The following is a 23969-nucleotide window of genomic DNA, read 5'->3' as shown; positions in this document are numbered from 1 at the left end:
AAAAGAACTTTGTTATAATTTGTCTTTGTTGTCAGCAATTACGCACCGGTTAGAGTGTTTCTCTATTAGATTGAATGAAATTGAAATAAGACGCTCGGTCGCGCGGCACGACCAAACCGAAAGACTGCTCCTTGTACTGCCAGGTTACGACTCTTTTTATCGTGCTGGTTCCATCTCGGTTTCCATTGCCCGTAAGGACATTTCTTACCGGAATCGGGTAGTTCCTTCCAATGGCTCTGGGGTCTTAGGAAACCGTAGGAAGAAAAACAGAAGCTACAACAGTAATGTCAGGTTTCCCTGTTCTTTATGCTCTAGACACAATCGTTCAACCGTTCCTGTCTATTCCTTTTTTTACCCCACCGACATAAATCCTAGATTCGGTGGTACGAATTGCAAGCATCCTGGAATGCCGACGGACATGTCACAAAGTGGACAAGTTGACCGTCAGCTTGCTGGACGCAACGCAGGAAAAACAGGATCCACATCCAGAAGGGTTTCAGGCAACAAAAAAAAACAAAAGAATGGAACACGTTCACCTAGTCCTTTGCAGGAAAACTCCTCCTGAAGGGTGTGCGATAGACATCACGAGAAATGAGACCATTCGTTACTGCAAGTCTTCGATAGTAAAATGCTGAAGAGTACTGAATTGCTGTTTCAATGCTTCTCCCTTACAGGATGAACTTGATCTTCTTAAAAAAAAAAAAGCAACTTCCAAGTGAATTTCTTTAGGGCTCATTCAATTATTACGTAACGCAAAAATTGTCAATTGTCAATCTAAAAAAATAACGAAAGTATAAATACATTTGTTGGTAAAGGAGATTTAGTAAATAAATTTCACTTGAAGCTGAGAGTATATCGAACTTATATAGTTCTAGTACTTACATACGCCTCTGAGACGTGGACTTCGCCCAAAACTGACGAAACCCTCTTAGCCGCATTCGAGTGGAAGATGCTCCGAAGGTTTTTTTGACCCCGTATGTGTGGAAGGACAATGGAACCGCTACAATGATGAGCTCTATGAGTTGTACGACGAACCTACCGAAGCCTGGGCCACGGTGGGTTGGTCACGTCATGAGAAGGACACCGGATGACCCTGTGTAAGATAATAAGATAATTTTTAAACCCTAAAATAAGATAATTTTTCATACACAGACTATGAAGGGGGAATCTTAGGATCATCTTATTGTATGTTACGTTACAAAAAGTAAACTCCCCTCCCTCCCCTGTAACAAATCATAAAGTTAGTACTGACCCTCCCCCCTTATAATATAAGTCTTCTATATAAGTAAAATAATCTTCGTAACATGAAGGAGTTCACCAACTTTCCACTCTACTAAAGGAATCAATCAACAGCTTTAAACGCAACTCTTATCACAATGGATTATCTCTTTAAAATGTTAACGGTGTAAAAAGGCTGACATCCCACCCATCTCTCCACCGTACCGCGTTCCCTCCGAGCATGTCAACGGGCAAGATAATCTTACAACCCGCGATCACGTCGGCTCAATCAACCGTTATGAATGCAAACAGATCGGCTGGGAAAGGCTACAGGAAAACAAAAAAAGCCACCACCACAAAACCATCTCCAGACAACCTTCAAATGCCGAATTCTACTGCTACCAGACTGCTGGAATGTGTAGCATTCCGTCATTTCGTTGTCAAGTGTCAGTCAGCACACCTTTTACCGGCCCTCCACCCAGGCGGGGCCCCACACCTCCACGATGATAATGGGTACGCCGTCTGCCAGCGTCTTCCGGCGAAGCGAACAATTTGCAGCACGTGCAGCAACGTGCTGGCATCCCCGCATGCCCACGGTGGGGAACTTAATTTCACTCCGGCACGCCATACCTGATCATGATCATCGATGACCCGTTCGGTGGTGGTTTTCCGGAGTGGTTGCAAGCAAGATCGCGTTTTGCAGCATCCTTTTGGTGTGTGCAGCAAGTGCAACAACACTCATTTCTGCTGAATTACTCAAAATCCAAACAAATCCTTCGGAAACACCGAGCACGGCGCGAGGAATCGTTCTATCCCACGTGCTCACCATTACGCCTGCCGCCTGCCGCCCATGGTGGCAAAACGGTAACGGCCAAAACATCAGCTCCCCGGTGTGCGGGTACTTCCTTTCGGCATACGCACACACGCTGCGTGATTCAGCAACGTTTTTGTAAGCATCATTTATTGTGGTTTGTGGCTTCGCACTCGGTCACATGATAAAAGAACAAACGCGGCGCGGTGCGGCATTTACGGCCAGGTTTCTACGGCCGTAGAAGTATCATTTTAGGGGTGGTGAGTGAATTAAGATAACTCGCCAAACATGCACAAGTGATTTTGGGGTGCTACTATATTATCGAGGGTTTCCTGTTGTTTTTTTTTTTCATTATTCGTCTTTCCTCTGCTGTCCGAACTCTGAGCGCGCAAAGGAAGTGCAGAAGGAGTTATATTTTGGTTCTTGATCGTTCACTTTCACACTTACTTTCGGTGCACTTTGCCTACCTCTTTCGTGTGTCGTCTTTCATTCAACTTCGTTTTTGGTACTGCATTTTGTGATTGTTTGTTTAATGTTTTAAAGCAACTTAAATTAAATTGTTAAATTTAAAACTTTTTTTTAAATTTGGTTAAATTTGAGGAGATTTCCGTCTTTCTTGGAAGTTTTTTCCCAAAGTGCTTTAAAATTTACATACCCATCAATCCGTCTTGCATCATATGCATCCATGAGAATTAAAGAATCGCGACAAAATTCCACCACACAATACTCTTCCCTTAACCGACTCCCTCCGTCATCGGTGCGTCGTATGGAAGTTGGTCCCAGCACAAAAACAACATAACCCTATACAAACAGTTAGAAGACACCCATTGTTGTCGCTCTTTGTTCTTTGCATGCAACGAGACACAATACGCTGCCTAGTCCGGGGTGGTTCTTCAGCATCCTGCCCGCTTTCAGGGACGTATAGCGCGTCTTCGCAAACCAGAGCCGTCCCATATTAGGCAATGCTCGACGCTGCGGTGCGGTGCGACCTGCGTTGAGCAGATCGGTAACAATGCAACGCATTACAATTGCAAAAATTGTTTCTTTCGGGAGCGTGGTGCATACTGAAGTTTGCCACTACCCACAGCACGTCCTCGAACTTGCACACCGGTCGTGCTCGATCTGATCGTTCGCATCTAAGCCCAGCGTTAGGTTCGATGTCCTGAAGCACTTTCCACTCATGGCGCATCATGCGGCATACCGGCAGACAGCTATTTCGAACAAAACAAGGTGGGCCAAAAGTAGGAGTCATTGAACACACCCCAAAATCTCAGTCTACGCAGTCTTTTTGTTGCTGTGTTGAGACTAAAACTTCACCAGACGGCACACAGCAAATCGATCGTACATCGCCGTTGTGCGCATGTGCTAGACGTCCACGCATGTCGTCGTCTTCCTACGGCATTCAGGTGTTTGTCAACGGGTTCGGCCGTCTGCGCTACTTTAGCTCTTCCCGTGCCCTTCGAAGAAGAAGAATTCGCTTTTTGCGCGTTTGCTGGAAGAAAAAACACCGACATCGACACCGCCACTGCAATTATTATGACAACCTTTACCAAACGCTGGGACCCTGCCCTACGGGTGGATCATATTTTCATCCTCGTTCGTTCGAGCCCCAAATGCTCAGTGACGCAAAGCAACATACCATTCCCGAAAAGCCATAAAAATTTATCCTTTTCTTCCAAGCGCAAGACGAAACTCCACGAGCACAAGTGCAACCCTGGCTACACTGCCCTCCGTTACCATCGATCCATCAATCCGTTGCCGGAACGCGGTAAACGAACGACAGGAATCACCAAAAAAACCTTAAAAAACGGGACCAGCGTTGCTCAAATTTGCCAGCCCCGGTATCATCGCCCGAGGGCGCTCTTCAAACATCCCGATGTTTTTGCTGACCGTTCTGGATCGATGATATGCTTGAAATATTTTGCGCTCCAGGACAAACGCGTCTGCGGTCTATCATCGGGGCCAGCGAACAACTGCAGCCGGATTGGTAGGCGACGAACCTCTTTCCCCATCCCCAATGCATGAGCACCACCCCATCTCTACGGCCAAATGTTATTTAGGGGGGGGGGGCCCATCTCTAAACGTTCTCATTTATGCTGCAGTTTAGCGATGGTTTTCTGTAACTACCCCGACAAACAAAAAAAACAACAACCAACGCAATAGAGCGTTTGCCCTCGAGGAATTTGGGGCGAACAATTCTAACTGTTCTTCGGCACACGGAGAGAGAGAAAGAGAGAGTTGCAGGGCGGCTTCCAAGGGCAACTTCACTCCCGGTGACTCGTGTTCGTGCAACGAACGATTGGCAATTGGATTGGATGCAACCGAAAATGCGATCAAGTTTCACTTTCGCTTCCATTCCACACGCTAAACGCAGTGCAATTAAACACACACACACACACGGCAAAAATGGCCAACTGGAAATGGAAATGCAACGATCACCGTCGTATCGGACCTGATTGACAGTGGTGTTGTTAGGCTGTCAAATTTCGTTCCAAAGCTCGGAAGAAATATTAGAATCGAACTTTTGCTCAAGTTCCTCGTGCGAAGGGGCGCAGATCCCGGTTACAATTACAGGCAGTCCCTGAGATACGCTTTTTATAGTGGACCGCTATAACCCGGGAAAAATCCGCATAATTCGAATTTAAATTTCGTTTATGCTTCAATGTCAAAGAGTCGACTTCCTTCTCTGCACTTAATTTATTCGGCGAATCAGGTGATTTTTAGAAAGAGTACAGGCAGTCTCCGAGATACGCTTTTTATAGTGGACCTCCATAATCCGGGAAAAATCAGCGTAATTCAAATTTCCGCGTAAGTCGAATCCTGGTGCAATTTCGTTTAAGCTTTAATGTCACAGAGTCGACTTCCTTCTAGGCACTTCCAGGCGAAATAAAATTAAATTAAATTAAATTCAATAATTTAATAATTTAATTTTTTTATTAAAATTTAATTAAAGTAAATTAAAAACAAATGTTTTATACGACAAAAAGGGGTTTTCCACCAAATTTTTACCTTTCTTCTTAGATTATGTGCTATAAACCTGCTCAGCTGTCAAATTTCCAAAAATCGCGTATCTCGGAGACTCCCAGTATATCCATTTCTCGGAAACAAAAGACTAATCGATTTCTAAAACCAAAAAAAAATAATAAATCAAAGCACATTCTAACCAGTTCCCCTCAGGGTGGCATAGCAGGTCCACCCACTTCTGTACAATGTGTTGCACTGGATTGTGGTGTAAGCTTATCGAAATACGCAACAAATATTGCTCGTAATCCACCCTGTGTGGATCCACCCCGACCCCCCTCACGGGTACGGCAATCACAACGGATCAGCGCCATTTACCTGTCCATCATGCATGCAAATGTGCCCTTGCACTTGCAGCACACACGGCGAACACGAAAGCGAGTTCCAGTTTTGCAACCCACCCCATTGCCAACCCCGGGACTTTTCAAAAAACCCCCCCGAAGTCCGAAAGAAAGAACCGAAGGTATTTGTTTGCGCAAATGTTAATTATTCTATTTTTGCTCGCTGATAAATCAATAATAAAAGAAGAAAAAACCCAACCCCCTGTACCACACAACCGGCTATTCGGCCGGACCTCTCACTCCGCGTACCGGGTCCACACGTGCACGTGGTACTAATCCGATCGCGTTCCGTGTGTGCCCCCGAGTGGGGTATCTAGGCTAGACTTTTGCACAATAAAATCTTTCTTCACCTTGAGCATTTAACGAGCATCGAGATAAGCAACAAACAGCACCCTAAAGATGATCGTTCTACGATCTTGCCCGCAAGAATAATAACGACTTGATTAAGCCCCTCTTTACGGAGCGCGATCGAACCACACCGCACTAAATCGATCCAGTTCCTTGGGTTTTTTTTTTCTTCGGGGCCAGCTATTCGGCGTCCCCGGGCCCATAGCAATCCACCCGTAGACCATAAATTATATAATTACCAATAAAAATCGGTTTTATTTCGCTGTGTACCCCGCCGGTCCGGGGATCTCTTCGGGCAGGTTATTTACGCACGCGCGCCTTGGTGCCTTGGTGAGCATTCCAAGGAAACATTCGTAAGGGGTCGTTTTATTCCGGGCGGGTTTCCCTTTTGATGGAAACATTAAGCATCCGCTATTGTGGCCGTGCTTCTTTAGGATGTACCGAAGACAATTAAGGCTGGAAAATGGCTAACATACATTTGGGCCTTTTTCGAACAGAGGAAATCAAACCCGATTGCATATCAATGAGATCAACTTTCCGCCGTACCGAATGATTTAGAATATTTTTTTTTAAACGCCTCATAAAGCGTAAGCACAGTGCTTTGATCTTCAATGGCTTTTTTTTTCTTCTTCTTGCCGTCCTTTTATCGCATCAATTTTTATACTACATACTTCCGCGTGCCGGCCAAACCGGCCAAACATCTCGCTCTGCCCGCTTCGTTTACTCACAGAAATAAAATGTTCATTCGTTTATTTTCTGTATACGCGAAAAAACATGTTTATAATCAATCAATGGGAGGCGAAAGAAAAAAGAGCGGTTTACGATCATATTCAACACCTAATTTACATGTACGTGTAGATTTTCCTTCCCAACGTTCCCCCCCCGCTCGCATTAGTTTCATTTCGTTTTCTACTATTTTTGCAATCAACGCTTCAACCGCACGGTGGTGATTAGCACCTGCCTTATGATTTTTGGACGGCGGCGCTTCTTCGGTGCAATTTGCGCACGAGAATTTTTGGCGTGGCGTTCCCGCAAAGCTATTAAGCTTCTAATCAACTCCTCTCGGAATGCTGCTATTTTTACACCCGGCGCTAGCCGGGCGACCTTCATTAGAAAACGGCCATTCTACGTTGTGCAGCGCCGATAGCGATAAGGCGAAAAGTCTTTCGAAAGCCAAACACCAGTGAGCCCAATCAAACGCATCATATTCCGACGCTATTTATTGCCATCCGAGCAGTGTCCTTCGGCACGGCGTTTTTTTTTTTTTGTTTGATGCGACCGATCGAAAACCTAAGACCTAAGACGGACTGTCTCCTCTTAGTGCGCGCGTTGCACAAGCGAGCGCCAAGTTACGAAACGCCGATCCGATTCGTCCTCGCGCATCCGCCGCACCCGGTGGTATCGGTATAAACCGGGCCACCCCCTTGATGCCATCCCCGGTGGTGTATTTCCCACACCGGTTGGCCAGATGGGCTGAAAAACTTTATCAGCATCTTATATGACCCCATTAGCCTTCTCGGCTCCGCTGTCTGCCGCTTGGAACAGTTTTTACGCTTCGATATCGCCATATATCGTTCAACCGGTGGCCGAACGAGTTCGATTTCGAAGCTCCGGGACGGGTTAATGCATACACACACAGACACCCCATATCGCCATCATGCGCACCAAGCGCGCGGCAGGTGTTTGCGCGCGGCGCACAACGTGACGGCCCCGAAGAAAGTCGCGCGGCGAACGGGGCCGGAGGACGGTGCCGGAGGACGGTGCGGCAGGCTAGAAAAGATGGCACTAGAGAGTCAACCGAAACTGAAGTTAAATTATAACTGCGACAAAACAGGAGGATCGGGGAGGGGGGGGGGGAAACACCCGGGAGAAGCCGGGGTTGCGAACGGATGAAATGAAACCTGTTCCACGCCGTACGACGAAACGTCTTCGAACGCTGCCGCTGCTACGTTGCATGCGGCGGGGTTCGGTTTTTACGCGCCGTTCGCGCAGCTTGCGCAAGAGCGCACACGATCCGTGAGCCGGGTAAGGGGTGATGATCAGTTTCGAAATTTTCGGGATAGCCGCTATCAATTTTCAACATTCCTAAACCCGAACCCGCCCCGTAGAAAGGGTTTGTGTATGCGACCGCTATGGTTCGCCGTTCCGCACCGACGACCACCGACCCGGTGGCGGTGGTTCGCTTCGTCCAGGTGCTGCTCCTGGCCCGCGAGTGCGCCGCGATAGAAGAAGAAACTTTTAATTGACACACTGTCCACTTAAGGCAAGACCTTTTGCTCATTTGTGAGGATGGGGTTTTTTTTTGGTGTTGCCCCCCTGCTTTAATTGTACCAAACCGAGCCACCGTCTTGTTTGGTCGGAAAAGCCGGATTTTATTGTGTTTAGAAATCGGCCATGCAGAATTTAGTCATTTTTCAACCCAAAAAAAGCATTATCATTATTAGACCAATCCTTCCGAGCGCAAATCTTCCATTTATGGGGACCAGAGCATGCCTTGAAGCTGAATTTCACGGATCATTCGGAAGAATTTCACTAATGCTTTGCGAAGTTACAAAAGTTCTCCCGCCCTAATATGGCAAACATTTTTTTTATACAATCTTTTTCCCGATTCCCGCCAGGGTCTGCCTAGCTGGACAATAAGAAGCGACGCATTCTTCCCCGATTCTAGCAGTGAAACTAACCTGGCTAGCGAAAAAAAACCCCTAAAAAATGTCAACCCATAACCGGAACCGCTTGTCGTTTCGAAAGCAACACCAGAAAACAACATCCAAAAAAAAAACTCAAAAGGGAATGAAGGAATAAGGGGTCTCAGCTTTGGTTGGAAAAAAGCAAGAAAACGCGCAGAGGAAGAAGAAAAAAATCTTAAACTAAGAAAGAAACAATCGAAAGAAGCAAAGAAACACACACCGAAAAACACCCAGAACAGAGCGAAGAAGAGCAAGAAACAAAACGCTTCAAACAATAATAGCAACGGGCAGCATAATACAAAAATACAACCTGATCAACTGGTTACACCCAAAGCCTATCCGAAAATTTATGACCATATTTCGTTTGCTTCGTTCGGTGCCGTGGCCATCGCGCAGCTTTTTGAAGATGGACGGACGCGGAACTCTAGGTCGCGGAATGAGGGGGAACGGGGGAAATAGACGAGCGGCAACCAAATCTTCGCGTCCGCGGGGTCGCTAAGGACCTGAATGCCATTCCGGCCTGGCACCGATGAAAAAAAAAACGGTGAAGTTCGAAAGTGACCAACGGTGGTGGACAGGTGGAAGAATTCAAAGCCGAATATCACTTCATGCACCTCATTCCACAGCCAAAAGCAAACACACTTTGGGGGAAAAAATAGTACTCGATTAGTTAGATATCATAGACATACTATAAACCCTTTCATTGCAAACATTTTGCAATTGAGCGAATCAACAGTTCAACGGCACTTGTAACAGTGGTAAGGAAAGAACTCCAGCAAAACTCCACCACAGCAACCGTGGTGCATCTTCTTTCTCTGGTCGTAAAATCCGTTCATTTGTATCTAGTCACCTGTGGAACGCGAACGCTTTTCTTCCCCCCAACTGGGCGTATCACCAAACCGTCTCGCGCTTATGCAAAAGATGCTTTCGGTTCTTACGGTGGTGTGCTGTTAGAATGTGCTTTGACAGCCCCGGCCCGGTCCGAACCATTGTTCCGTTTCGTTCCTTTCCATTTTACGTTTTTTATGGACACAGCGTTTGTTGTGGCGTTTGATAGTCGTAAAATTATTGTGACAAAATATTTGTTACCGTCCCGCTATCCCCTCCCCCTTCCTCTCATCCTGGCCCTGTGTAAACCGATACCGGACTCTAGCACCGGGTTGGCACGGGTCCGTTCTTTTGGGTACGCAATTAATACCCCCAGTTTATTGCTCATTAACGGGACGATATCAAGCTGGCTTTCCTCTAGGCCTTGTTTTTGTTTTATGAACCTTACGGCCACCGGTGTATGTGTGTGTGTATGTGTGTGATTTCTTACCTAAAAAACTTTGTACAATTCTCAGCTTATGAAGGATTTTCCTTTGTTCTTTTACATTTGTTTCCTTTCTACCCACTTTATCTCGGCATTAGTTCGTGTGGGGAATATGTTTCCTTCCGTAACTGTTGAGCCACAGTTGGAATGTGCTCTTTTCTTTTTTTTTCCTTTTTTTTGCTAATATGTTTCTCCTGTGGTTTTTTTGTTTTTGTTATACTGCCAACCTAAGCTCGGTGTGTAAAAGGGGACAGCAACAGGAAAAAAGGAACCAACCCCAGTATCGAATGCCGTGCCGATGTGCAATTCTTTTCTTCTACCGCATCATCATCATCCCCCTGCGCGTAATCTTAACTATTTCCGCCCAATTTCAGGCCTCATTTTCTTACCCAACCGATGAGGTCACACTAAAAGCTCCTCACTTAGTTTCGTTCTTGTTGAAAATGTTTCTCATAATTTAAACCTTTTTTTTTCGTTTGCTTCAACAATCAATTGGTTAGTTGTAATATAAAACCCAACATTTCATAAATTACTTTACGTACCTCCCACCCCCATTAAAAGACACTTCTTCACGTGACTTACTATCTCGTCCTTCGGCTTCAGCGCGTCGTGGCCAATTTTATTTATTGCCCCATTAATTTCGCTTTTACTCCAAAGCGCCAAATAATTGTCATGCGAGGCTATATCTTCGTGACACTGAACGATTTTTCGCCCAAAAAAACGAAAAAAAAGGTGGTTCGTTCAGCGGTGTTAAAACCCCCCGACCCGACACCCAACTCCCCCCCCAGAACCCAGCCAACCCGGGGGCTCACTTCCCGGTTCCCCGAGGTACAGCCCGGACCGGCTACGAAACCGTGACGGTGGAGGGCGCTACCAACACTCGATTCCTATCGCCACAAAACATGAACCCGCGCTCACACTCTAGCGCCCGATTCCGACGAATTGATTAAGACATAAGGGTTTACTTTTTCTTCTGCGCACCCCGCGTGTGTGTAAATAGCTCGAAATTTCAATGTCACTCATGGCCTTTACGCTGAGCTTCCCAGCTTCAGGGCCACCATTTCGGGGTACCATTTGGAGGTGCAGTTTGCGCTTCTTTAGTTGGTCCGTCTCCACGGTACTGGGGCGCAAAAGCGTGCTGCCTGTACATTAACGCTCGTGCGCACGATTCCCGTCTTCTTCAACCCTTCCAGGACGGCCAGCAGATAAGGTTCGCAACATATCGCGACAGTTTTTGGGTGGAGCGATTTTTTAGGGTTTGTTTGGTGTAAATTGAACGGCCTTACGAAGGGGGCTCGCACAACTGGGAGTACACGTGAAGCTCACGGTCACTGAGATGGATCTTAAACTGCGTGATCCAGACGGGGCACGAAACGTTCTACAACCCGATTCCCCGATTTCCGAACGTGCCTTTAGACAAGGTCACGATTTTCTTCCAAACTGTGCTAGCTGTTGCGAATGATTAATATTGCGGTTTCATCTTTCTTTATCAAAAGTAACCCGCACTCAATTTACTAAACATATTTCCACTGATTAAACGAAATCCACCAGCAAATGGTTCTGCAATCGCCTACGCAAACAAACGACCCAGCAACGAAGGCATTTTCTTCGCTTGCGAACAAAAAAAAACATAACCACCACACAACAAAACATCTCCACAATCAGCAGCAATCAGCGACGACAGTGGTCTTTGGAACAAATCTCACCCTAATCCCACCTTTCTTCACACCCCAAAGAACTTTCCGCATGCGACGAAACTGGATTAAAACGTGCTCCAAATGCTCTTAATCCAATGCTATTCCACCGCGCTCAAGGTTTTTCCAAAGGACCATTGGGACCATCGGACTTTAAACGAGTCATTTCTTGGCTTGGACACGGTTGCTGTCTTCGGTGGATTTTTTTTTATTTTTCATTCATTCGCACGGAATTTATTTCACTTTCGGCCCTACCTACCTCCCTCCCCCCGGGGTAAGCTGCATTGGATTTGTGTGTTTTAATTTGGCACAACCATAGAATCCACATCGACCAACAAAAAAAAGCACACAAATGGCGCCGAACGCAGGATCTCCGCAACATATACGACGGTGCACCGCTTTAATGGCCAGTTCCTTTACGTACCCCTGCGTGCGTGCGTGTGGGAACCGGCCGCCGTAAAGCGCGTCTTTCTAACGCCCACATCATCGACCCCGGAGATATCTTCCGTGTGTGCGAATTACTGTCCACCATCGCGTCGTCACGCGTTTTGCAGTCGAAAAAACAACCAAACAGTCCTTTCATCTTACGGCATTACCCCGGCCGGGAGAATGTTTGCCAAAAAACGCCAACGCACAACGAGGTGTGTGGAAGCTTCCGGAAAACGGACGCTCATAACGTAAAATGGAATAAAGATTTTAAAGCCTCGATTAAGACATTTTTGCAGATGCGCACGACGGTTTCGCTCCCCCCACCAAATGCTCCCCTGCTTGGTTGTTTCGTTTCATCTTAGCACGGGCAACGGTGCCCACAGCCATCAATGGACATCCGCGCGTGCAATGAAAATAATTCTAATTTTATTTCCTCTCGTCGCTTGCGAAGGGACGGGGGTTTAAGAAAGGAAAAGAAGTGGACCGGAGGAAGTTTTGTGCTGTTTGTGGTTTTTTTTTCTCTAATGTACTAACTGAGTTGTACTGTTTTGTATTTTATCATCTCTCAAAAGCAAGCATTAAAGTCTTTTGGGGATGTTCAAAGATGAGTTTTTGGTACTTGAAAGCTCCCTCACCGAAACAGCTGAACAGCTTTTTATCTGTCAGCTTGAAAAGATATGACAGCTTTGGCATGGCTACTCTGATGGGATACGCTATCGGGCAAGTAAATCTGTTTGAATGAAATTTAACTTCACTTACCTTGGCTGAGCGTTTGTTTATATCCGCTTCCGCACAGGGGGCTGTGTTCGATGGCAAACAGGCGGAAGGGCCACGAATCCTTTTTCCCGAACACCCAATCGACCGGCCTGTCACATCTAACAATGTTCGCGCTGCTCTGCCAGACCGGAATTCGGTTCTGTCACATCGTGTGTGCGGATGTTTCGGTTTCGGAGCCGCTCATGGACGGTTTCGGTGCGTGTTTAATCGCACCGGTCATCTTGCCATCTCTTGCCCGTACCGGCCCAGCGCGAAAACACGGGACCCACCTCACTGTTCTAGCACACCGGCCCACCCGTCTAGGATCCTGCCGTCTCCGCATGCCGGTCGGTTGGTTTTGGTGGAAAAGATGGCTGCTGCTGATACAGGGCGAGAAGGAAAAACGAAATAAGAAACTCCTCCTCCCAACCCCCGGTTGCTCTCATCGCGCTGATCGCTCGAAAACCTCGACAACAATGACGAGCATTAGTGCTCTGCGCGCCTGGCTACGACACAGCAAAACCAAACCCAACTCCACCCGCGGTAGAAACGAAAACGGAGACACATTCGTACACACACACAGGGACGCCTCGCCATGTCGAACGAACGGCGGTTGCAAAAACTGGTGAAAATTGAAATGCGAAACACAGGAATCTTCGATGGCACGTCGCCATCGTTCGTCGACGGTGGCACACACCGGGTACGTCTCGTTTCGATTGCTTTGGCGAACTGTTTTTTTTTTTTCGTTTTGTTTCTGCACCCCCCGGAATGATGAACTTCTCGCATCGCACAACCAGAAATACCGGGGCTGAAGCGGCACAAGGATGACGACGCTACGGAGATATGATTTTCCAAGAGCTCCGCTAGAAGAATCGCCGGCTAAGAAATCGAAGAGAAATACGATTACACCCAACGGGGTAGAAGTCAACTGTTCGGGACAACTTTCTGCGCTAGATTTGCAACTAAAACCGTGTGGTGTTCCGTTTGCTGCTTGTTTCGACGACGTTCGCTTACCGTTCGTCTTCCACAGCTTGCCGATAGATTCCATTTTCTTATCGCTCCGTGACTCCTCGTTACACAACTTCGTTCAATACACCATGTTTTCTTCTACAAAGTTGCACAATGTTCACTAAAGGCCACTCTCTCCACACTTCCTGTCCCTTTTTGCTTCCTCCAAGTCCTCGAAGTCATCGCTAATGGCGACCGGAAGCGCGCCAAAATAATTCCACCCCGCTGTAGAAAAAGCGACCTAGACAAAGCGCAGATCCCTACCGGAAATGGAACGAAATTGTAACGCCGCAAAAAAAGAAATCCGAAGCATCATACGGTTTTCAGTTTCCAGCAGCTCCACTCGACAAAAAAGTATCAACAAACCAAACTTACCCCGAACAACGAACCGTGTGGCTGCGTCCTTTTTTTGTTGTCCAAACATCCTCCAAATGGGGTGATGGTGCAAATGGCGGCCCATCGGTCTCGGATGTCACGCAGGGGCCGGGAAAACAGCAGGGCCAAATTTTGAGCTCCTCGTTACGCACACTCATTCACACACACACATACACCTTCACTCATCGCATGTTTACTACGGTTGAAAAGCCCTCACTACGCCAAACAACCGTGCGCCGCTTGTTCGCGAGCTGCCCGTCTCCATGGTAACTCCCCAACAACAATGATGACAGCAATGACGCAAAATCACGACCAGTGTGTGTGGGACTGGAAAACTCTTTACTATACAGATGCAAAGCTGTGGAAAACTGTGAAACTTCAACCAGCACAGCAGACAGCCGAAAAAACAAGACAAATAAAGTTACCTTTTTGCTCCGTTTGGAGAGTGTGGAGAGGTGTGTACCAACACACTGCCATGCAGGTTCACTCTCATTCAAACGGTCCTTTCAATCGGTCGGCCGTAGACGGAGGTATTTGTTACGCAAAACCGTATCCTTGATGCTGCTACACCTGTTCTCGGGAAAGCTTCGCTTTCTGTTAGTCTGCGTGAGAACGGGCATGAGCGAACATTCGGCCCCCGTAGCGCTTTCCCTTTTCGTGTGTTTGTGTGTGTGTGTGCTCCGCTGGAAAAGCCTCAAAAGTGTACCAAATTTGAAAATAAAAACAACAATGAATGCCACCGCAAAAAAAAAAACCACGACGGTTCTAGGCCACTCACAAACACTCGCCCACTCGGATGAAATGCACCGGCACCGTCGTAACAAAAAAGAGGGACCACCTTTTTCCGGGTGGCCCCCCTTAAACGCTCCTCCAGCTCCAGACGGAAACAAATTCTCATGCAAAAAAAAACCCCCCCGAACACGATGACAGGCGAAACAATAAAAGCACACCGGGCGGGTGTGAGTGCGGGTTACCAACACAAACGTAAAGGAAATAAACGGAAACGGCTTCACGTGGAAATCTATTTGTTTCGTCTCGTCTGCCATTATTTTACTGCACCACCACAAGCAAAGGGCGCAAAATAAAATTCCTCCTGATTTTCGTCCTTTCGCGCGTTCCAAGCTGCACCAGTTTCTCAAATATTCCGAACATTCGACCACTTCGAAAGCATCCGAGAAAGGAAGATGTTGGTTTGGTTTTGGTTGTTGTTTTTTTTTTGCTGTGTTTTCATCATAAATATTTTAATAAAATTGGTTTTCTTTTTCTTATTTCTTGCCAGTGTTTGCTCGTATATAATTATTATAATAGAATAACTCTAATAATTAATTACTTAGCTTAGTACTTGTGGTTTCCTAATCCTTTTTTGGGCTTCCCTTTTCTTTCTCTCTCTCTCTTTCTTTTTCCTTTTCTCTTTTGTGTGCTTATGTTTTGTTACGCTCTTGTGTTTCGCTGCTTATAATGCTTTACTTTTGTAATGTTTTTTTTTTACGGGTAAGCTTTGTTGTGCTTGTTTCGATTTTGTTCTATACCTTTTGTTACATTTTATCGAACACTGTCCATGCTGTTATCCTGTTTGGTGCTTTTGGGTTCGTTTCTTGATTTTTGCTATGCGGCGTGTTTTGTTATACAAGTGTGTGTTGCATTTTTCACTACAATCCCTGTTACTCACATTGCTTCCAGCACTCCCCGATTGAAACTGCGTATAGACTGCTGTTAATGAAAACTGTTTTCGCTCGGGATCGCTTGTTTGTGCCATTTTGTAGCTATTTCGTCGTTTGCTCTATCACTCGCAAACTGGTTAAGCATTCGTCACATCAAACGTAAGCACCACCTTACAATTATTCCACCTTCCTATCACGGTTAAGCACGAGGGGGTTTCTTCTCGTTCGTATCCAGCAATTCGACGGCATCTAAGATGTCGAGAGAACACATTTCTTTCCATCGTTGTTTTTTGAATGTTGCTTAACGAAAACCAAATGCAATACTAAATTTTGATTTTTAATTTTATTTTGAACGATTTGCTGGCGGGGCCAATGTGGGAACAAAAAGGAATACACTAAACTACAGGAAAATAGTATCTGATCTCCCGGAACTTGGGCCATGTGTAAAGCGGCGAAGAAACAACGCACCAAACTGACTAATAGAAACCAACAATGGAGGTGACACGATGTCTTGGCCTCTCTCGAAATCAAACTCAAACCCACACCGAACGGTTTCGAGAGGGCAAAATTAAACCACAAATTAACTACAAACCAACCAAATTAAACGAAAAAAAACAAACGGAGACAAAGTGTTATGTTTTCTGATTTTTTTATATTTTCTGCAATAGATTATTTGTATTTGTATTGTTATACGTTTTTTGCGCCCAATTTCGGGGTGGGGGTTTTTCTTTTTGTTTTTTTTTCTCTCTCTCTCTCTCTCTTGTTTTTGCTTTTGCTACCGCTTCGATCCACTTCTGTTTGTCGATCCCATTCGTTACACATTTTTTTTCTACACTTTATGTACATTTTCGCATTAACGCATCGGTTTTGTTTTTCCATGTTTACCTTTCAATGGGGTTTTTGGGTGTTTGGAAGTGTGTGTGTGGAGGGGGGGGGGGGGGGGTCGTGTGCATTTCTTTTTTTTTGTTTGCGCTTTCTTTTATGTTCTACGCCATCGCGAATGGGTAGGAGAAGATTTAGACTTAGACTTTAATCATTTCGCGTTTCTTTGCCAAAAACCCCCCCAAACCGGGCGTGCCAAAACAGAACAAAAAAAACACCGTGTTACACTAGGTTGGAAGGGGGGGAAGGAGGGAGGGGGGGATGAAGGGGAACGGGGTGTTCATATTCATTCTACACTTAACGCTTAACGGTATATGCATGTATTTGTGTGTTGTATTCGTTTTTCTTTTTTAGTATGTAATGTACTTATACCCTTTTTTGTGTGTGTGTGTTTTTTTCCTTCTTTTTTTCGTTTTGTTTTTGTATTCGATTACACGATCGTACTGTATTATGGTACAACACCGGTTACCCCGATTCTACTACTTCGTCACACACACACACACACACGCACATACCAAGTACTACTACTGTCCTTATTACGTTTAATATCCTTGTATTCATTCGACTGTTCGTCATTCAAAACCCTTTTGGAGGATTGCATGCTGTATGTTATGACTATGGTTGCATCCCCGCTCGCAAATGCATCTCATCTTTATCGAAGAGGGATCGTTTATGCCGTTATAAGGTTTTCTAGGTATCTTCCCCTTCCATACTTGCTCTCTCTCTCTCTTTCTCTCGTGTTCTCTCTATACCACTCTCTTTGCTTTGTTATCAATCCTCCAAAGGGGGATGATTTCTTTTTTGTATGCCGGGGGGTACTTTGTTTCGTATCCTTTCGCGCTGCGATTCACCACTTGTCAATGGTTTCGTGGCGTTTGCCAGCAGCCCGAGCGCGTGTGAGTGAGTGTTGGTGCCAGGTTCTCGAAATCGATTTCCATCTCGACCTAAGCAGCATCCAATACGCTTGGGACGCGCGATCGTATCGTGTGTTTTTTTTTTTTGTTGTTGTTTGTTCTGCCCTGAAGAGTGCACCGACGTGCACCGCATTACTACACATTACATAACAAGAAGAAGAGTACGAAGAAGTAGAAGATGCTGAGCAAAGAAGCATCCGAAGGTTCTGAGCATTTTGTACAATTGTTTGTGTGTGTGTGTCTAATTTTCTTATTGCACTAAATGATTACCCTGTGTCAATTCAATTTCGGTGCGCGAACTTTTGCTCAAATTGGTTTATATTTTCGAAAAGAACGGCAACAAAAAACATTGTTTTCCAAAAAAAAACAGACTCCTTCGTTTAATGAAGGTTTCAAACTCGTAAAAACGCGAAACGAGCAGAGTGAATCGATAAATCAACATCAACATGAATCAATTGGCAGGCTATCATTTTAGCTGGCTAATGGGGCATCTCTCTCTCTCTTCATCTCTCTTTCGCTTCTCTCTCTCTCTCTTTTTTTTTTAAAAAAAACAAAAAAGGGTACATTTGCTACGCGCTTTTTAATAGCTTCCAAAACTCATTCAACCTCTTTACGATTACGATTTGGTGTTTAATGCCGTTTCGCACATCCTTCGCGATTCTTGCCCGCAAAAGTCCCTTTAAAGTGGCCTAAGTTGCTTCTGGTTTTCAAAAGCATCTCTGTTCTCTGCAAAAAAGCGCACAAGAATACATCGTTGGTGGTAGTACGAAATTGGCCCGTTTTGTGTGTTCCTTCTTGCACGTATGCCCTCCTCTTCGTGTGGTGGTGGAAGTTTAGAAGCTTAAGTAAAAGCCAACCTTCCCGCACGGTAGACAATCCTATCACGAAAAATCCACCACTGTCGCTAATCGCATCACCAAAAACCGATCCCTAACACCACGTGGTACCGAAAAAGGGGAAATGGTGTATGTCACCAAAAACAAATAGCGTACTCCTGGCTGAGGATCAAAAGCCCGAACGATCGAAGCGCAAAACACAAATGCCAGCCAGGGGGAAAGTACAAGGGACCCCGGCAGTGCGGGGAAAAACCCCACGAAGGGACAACGACACCCGCAATACCCGGGTGTTTGCCGGGAGGGTAGCAAGTCGATTTGTGATTACTTTTGGGAATTTCGGAATTTCCATCGCTCCGATCTTGTCCAAGATCAAAACAACGGGGCCCATTACCGAAGTGTGCCAGGTTTCCGGCCGGCCGGGTCCTTGCTGCAAGGTCACCCGGAAAATCCACCGTCGGAATTTCCCCCGTTGCAGCAAATTGCGATCAAACAAGGCATATTGGGACAAAGCTAATTTTACAAACACCAACCGGCGAAGGACCGGCCAAAACATTTTGCTACCCCAGCGCTAAAAACACAAATACACACAGCCGATCGATGGATCGAAAGATCGCATTGTGAGTGAAATAAAACGCTTTAAACAATAAAGATCCTTTTTTGTTTCGTTGAGCCAGCGCACACCCAAAAAGGACCCTAACGAGGTCACAGCGAGGCTAAATATTACAACCTCACATGTCACGGCCACAGCGCAGCGCCTAGCACAGTTTACCGACGGCATGTTGCGCGGGCCGACGGCATTCAGTGTTACGCGAAAGGATGGTCACAATCACAATCGGAAGAAAATGCCCGAACATTTCACCACAAAAAAAAAACACGAACAGTTGTCACCTTACTTACTTGGGCGCGGTTGTGAAATTATCGTAATGCGGGGTTCGGTTTTTAGCTGGGCCACCAGAAGGTCACCAACACCAAACTGCGTCACACACTGTTCGAAAGGTCACACCATTCAAAAACGCCACTCGATGAAAAGGCCCGCCCGGGGGAAAATTCACCAAACCTTAAAACCTTTTCCAGCCGATGGAAAAACTGGACAACACGGTCGCGCGAAAAAAAAACACCATTTGTCTCACACAACACTAGCATCTTGCAAAATTTCGGACATTCGAACGGGTACCACCAACGATTTCCTGTTTTTTCCCTGAACCACCAGAACGTTCCTGTCATAATTTCGGGAAAATCATCACAAAAAAAAACCGCTCCACCGAAAAGGGGAAAGAAAACAAAACAAGAAAACAAACAAAAAACGAAAAACGAAATTCTGTAACGACTCACGGTGTGAACGATGGTTTGCTTCAGTTTCACTTGCAACTTGAACCGGTGGCTCGGGAAAAAATAACTTCCCCCCCGAGTAACGCGCGGTGTTGAAAGCTGTGTATTTTCTTCTTTTAATCAATCGTTTTCCGATTTGCACATTTGCACGAACAATTTTCACGCCATTTCGCCACTTACACACTATCAACCGAAATGTTAACCTCCCCCCCCTACTCCCTCGTTCCCTCCCTTCCCCTGGTGATCGTAGATTTGTCTAGGTGTTAGCGTCGCTTTGCTCCTATTACGGAAGGGATGTGTCATTTTCTTTGTCTGTAACGCTTACTACGCGCGCGTTACTACACAACCGTTACACTAGCGTTACAACAACCGTGAGTACCCGTCCCTTGTACTGTTTCTTTACACTAGCAGCACACAATGGAACGATGAGCTGACCCCTGTCCCCGTTCCGTTTAGTATATGTACAATTCGATCTCGAGAACTCGCGCACTAACACACAAAACGCACACACACACACAACCATCACGCCGGAGATGGACCTCCACTGCGAATAGTAGCTGTCACTAAACACTCGACGTTTAGTAGTGCTTTTGGTACTCTCTCTTTCTCTTATTTTCGCTCTCTCTTTTATCCAGCACTCATACGATCGTACGCATGAGGATCGCTCAATACTCATCTCCCCCGTCCTGTGCGTGTGCGGTCCGTGACACATTACGGGAGGAACACTCCCGGCTGCATCCTTAGCTACTTAACATACCTAGGTTGTTTTGTTTTGTTGCAATATTTATAATATATATATATACGTTCTACCCTAACCGTAAGCTCCCGCCCGTAAGTGTGTTGTTCCAAATTTTCGAGAGTGCGGAACTGCATCACTTCCTGACGGCTTTCGTATCCTTTTTTTCATGTTGTGTGTGTGTTGGGTGTATCTTTTTGTTTGCTTTGTTTCTGTAACTCTCTCTCTCTTTTTCTCGCTCTCTCTCTATCTCGTGTGTATTTGTTTTGTTCGATGTAAATCCATCTAAATGTAACGTGCACCAGTTGCTGTTCCGGTTGGTCCGAACTGCAGAGTCCATTCCTGCAAGAGTCGTCTCGTGTGCAGCTGCTGCTGGTGATGAGCTTGAGCATGTTGCTGCTGCTGCTGCTGATGCTGCTGCTGCTGCTGCTGTTGTTGCTGCTGCTGCTGTTGCTGCTGCTGCTGTTGCTGCTGATGCTGCTGGCTGCGCTGATGGTCTATGTACATTTGTGCGGCCAGCGTTGACGAAGCAGACGATGACGAACTCGTGGGCGCAGGTGAAGACGACGACGTTGCCGGTACGGAGGACGACTGTGATGGTGGCTGCGGGCCAGCTCCCTCACCGTGCCCCGTGCCGGATGTGGTCGGGCCGGGGGCGGCCGACGACCCGGACGAGGCCGGTGGCGACGCGGACGAAAGGGACACTTGCGTGCTGCTAGCCTCGCCCGCTCCGCCCGCTCCTCCTGCCGACGCCGACCCGTACATACCGTGGCCACCGACCATGGCGGCCGCGGCCGCAGCTGCTGCGGCGGCTGCCGCGGCCGCCGCTGCCGCCGCCCCGTGATGCGGATGGTGGGCGTGCGGATGGTGGTAGGCATGCGGGTGATGGTGGTGGTGGTGGTGGTGGGCGTGCGGGTGGTGAATCGGCGTGAAGAAGGCCGCCTGGGCCGCCACCTGTGCCGCTGCCGCCGCCTGGGCCGCCTGTGCCGCCGTGGACTCCTGGTGCTCTGATTGCTAGTGGGCCGCCAGCTGATGGTGGCCCCCGACGGTCGCGCCCATACCCTGCGGGCTCAGCATCGGCGGGCTGTGGCTGTGACTGTGCGCACCCATCGGGCTGCCGTGCATGTCGTGGTGCGGATGGTACCCACCGTGGCCCCCGTGGTGCCCACCGTGCCCCATATGACCGGGCGGCATACCGTCCATCATGTCGCCGCCCATCGTGTTCGGTGGCGTCATGCGCTTCTCCTTCTGCCGCCGGTTGCAGAACCACACCCGCACCACCTCCTTCTCCAGCTGCAAGCTGTCCGCCAGCGTCGAGATCTCCTGTGCCGACGGTTTCGGCTGCTTGTGGAAGTGCTGCTCGAGCGCACCCTTCACCGACACCTCGATGCTGGTGCGCTTTTTCCGCTTCCGGCCCTGGGCCGCTATCTTGTCGATGCTGGTCGGCGAACCGGTCGTCGAGTCCGCCTCCTCCAGCCACTTCTGCAGCAGCGGCTTCAGCTTGCACATGTTCTTGAAGCTCAGCTGTAGCGCCTCGAACCGGCAGATCGTCGTCTGCGAGAACACGTTGCCGTACAGCGTGCCGAGCGCCAGCCCCACATCCGCCTGCGTGAAGCCGAGCTTGATCCGGCGCTGTTTGAACTGTTTCGCGAACGCTTCCAGATCGTCCGACGTCGGTGTGTCCTCCTCGCCCGCACTCACGTCCCGGTCGCCCTGCAGGTGATGATGGTGATGGTGGTGGTGGTGATGGGGCGGCAGATGCAGCTGGGGCGATTCACCCCTCAGCGAGGGATGCAACGACGGCGTGGCGGCCGCCGCACTTTGGTGATGCGCGGGATGATGATGATGGGAGGCCGGATGGTGCAGCATACCGTTCATGGCCGCATGGTACTGCAGCGGTGACCCGGTACCGGTGGCATAGTGTGCGCCGGCATGCACCGGCGCATGCCACCCGTGCGGCGACGTCATCCCACCGCCACCACCTCCTCCTCCGCCACCGCCTCCTCCTCCTCCTCCTCCTCCGCCGCCGGGACCACCGCCGGCCTGTTGGCGGGCCTGTTGGCTCAGGTGCATCTCCTGCTTGACGTCCGCCGGGTGTGGATGAGCGTGCGGGTGCGAATGGGCGGGATGCGAGTGGGCGACATGAATCGACCAGGGATCGCTGGCGGGCAGGGCGCCCCAGGGTGTCGCACCCAGCCCGCCCGTCACCGACCCAAGACCGGCCGGGTTCGGCGATGGGCTCGACGGTACGGTCAACCCGGCCGCATGGTGGTGGGTGGCGGCGGCCGCCACCGCCGCAGCGGCCGCAGCCGACTGATGGTGGTGATGGTGATGGTGATGCATGTACTTCATCTCGTTCGCATCGGCCGCACTGCGCGGCGAGGAGGTATGATGGTAACCGCCGCCCCCTCCTCCACCACCGCCACCGCTACCGCCCAGCGCCATGTCCAGCTCGGCGCCGGGCGAGATGTAGGCGGTGGCGGCCATCCCCACCGCCCGCGGGCTGCTCAGCCCTTCCACGCTGGCGGGGTACGGCTCCAAATTTGGGCTCACTTTTCCTATCTTCCACGCGAACGGATTCCAGCCAACATCAATGCCGAGGCCTCCGGCACCGCCGACACCGCCGCCGCCACCGTTTATCCTTTGGTGATCGATGGTTTCTGCGTTACGGGAACCGGGCAACACTACCAGCCCTCCTCCTCCTCCTTCTCCTCCTTCTCCTTCTTCGCCTTCGCCGGCCCGTGCGCCTACCGGGCGTCCTGCACCACCGTACACCTCCACGAGGCCGTACACTGCCGCTCAGCTGATCGGGTCCGTCTGCCGTGTTTTGCTTCCCGCCGTTCGTGACGGCCGGCCCTTTGCCACCTCCTTTCGGCCGCGCTACACGCACATACAAGCGCACAGGCACACACGCAAAGTGTCCAGATGAAAGGAGTGTAGCCGATGTGCGCAAAGCGTTTGCCTCAAACGATCACGAACAACACAGCTACAGGGATAAAACGGCCACCCGCTGCTCGCGTGGTGCACCTCTTTTCACACTCAACAAGCTTTCCGCACCAAACAACAAACAACAAAAATCGTAAACAAAACTCAACGGAAACGCAACGGAAATAAAACAAAAAATATGCACACTCACAGTACGATCTTAAACGTCAAAACTTTACGGGCTGGCGCCCCAAAAATTGAACCCACTGCGGGCCTTCTACGTTTTTTTTTATCTCGTAACCAGCCTCTCTCTGTGGGGGGACGGTAGTCGGAGCAAACGACTACTACTACGATGCTTGGACGACGATCTCACACACTACGCATGTCTACTCGCTAGAACTCTTCTTGGGTTGCTTGGGTTGCCGTTTGGCAGAACTGCCGCTGCTACGGTAGTATTTCACGTATACGCGCCACGATACGCGTGGCGATTAAGGCTTTTGATCGGAACGCATTATCAATAGAGCACCAGCACACAACATAGCCACACTCACACGCACACAGGGACGCAAAAACTGAGAACACTTTTTTTCGGGGGAGGCGCGTTATTAATACACACTCACACGTTGCTATCGCCTTTGCCCGCTGCGAGTAAACACACGGATGCTGCTGCTAAACGTTTTCTAATT

The 23969-nt window shown here is 48.2% G+C and overlaps 2 protein-coding genes across 3 annotated transcripts; both read right to left on the bottom strand.

Annotated features, from left to right (window-relative positions):
- Window positions 1–20511: 20511 nt before the first annotated feature.
- Window positions 20512–21357, bottom strand: LOC128300295 (uncharacterized). Its single transcript, XM_053036311.1, has one exon. The coding sequence runs from the start codon at window positions 21139–21141 to the stop codon at window positions 20644–20646; it is 498 nt and encodes a 165-aa protein (XP_052892271.1). The 5' UTR covers window positions 21142–21357; the 3' UTR covers window positions 20512–20643.
- On the bottom strand, window positions 21227–23364 carry LOC128300293 (POU domain protein CF1A). Of its 2 annotated transcripts, XM_053036310.1 has the most exons (2): window positions 22410–23364; window positions 21227–22340 (listed from the first exon to the last, which is right to left on the bottom strand). In XM_053036310.1, exons 1-2 carry the CDS (start codon window positions 22843–22845, stop codon window positions 21373–21375), a joined length of 1404 nt encoding a protein of 467 aa, XP_052892270.1. In that variant the 5' UTR covers window positions 22846–23364; the 3' UTR covers window positions 21227–21372. The 2 variants fall into 2 exon arrangements, with proteins under 2 accessions (XP_052892270.1, XP_052892269.1); XM_053036309.1 differs by having other exon boundaries at window positions 21227–23364.
- Window positions 23365–23969: the final 605 nt, after the last annotated feature.

Source organism: Anopheles moucheti, chromosome 3 (assembly GCF_943734755.1).
Source record: "Anopheles moucheti chromosome 3, idAnoMoucSN_F20_07, whole genome shotgun sequence".
In the NCBI taxonomy this organism is placed as follows: domain Eukaryota; kingdom Metazoa; phylum Arthropoda; class Insecta; order Diptera; family Culicidae; genus Anopheles; species Anopheles moucheti.
This window is presented reverse-complemented; position numbering and strand designations above follow the sequence as displayed.

What these genes read in the sequence shown, in the direction of transcription:
- LOC128300295 (XM_053036311.1), bottom strand. Translation starts at nt 21,141, where the DNA reads ATGGTCGGTGGCCACGGTATGTACGGGTCGGCGTCGGCAGGAGGAGCG.
- LOC128300293 (XM_053036309.1), bottom strand. Translation starts at nt 22,845, where the DNA reads ATGGCCGCCACCGCCTACATCTCGCCCGGCGCCGAGCTGGACATGGCG.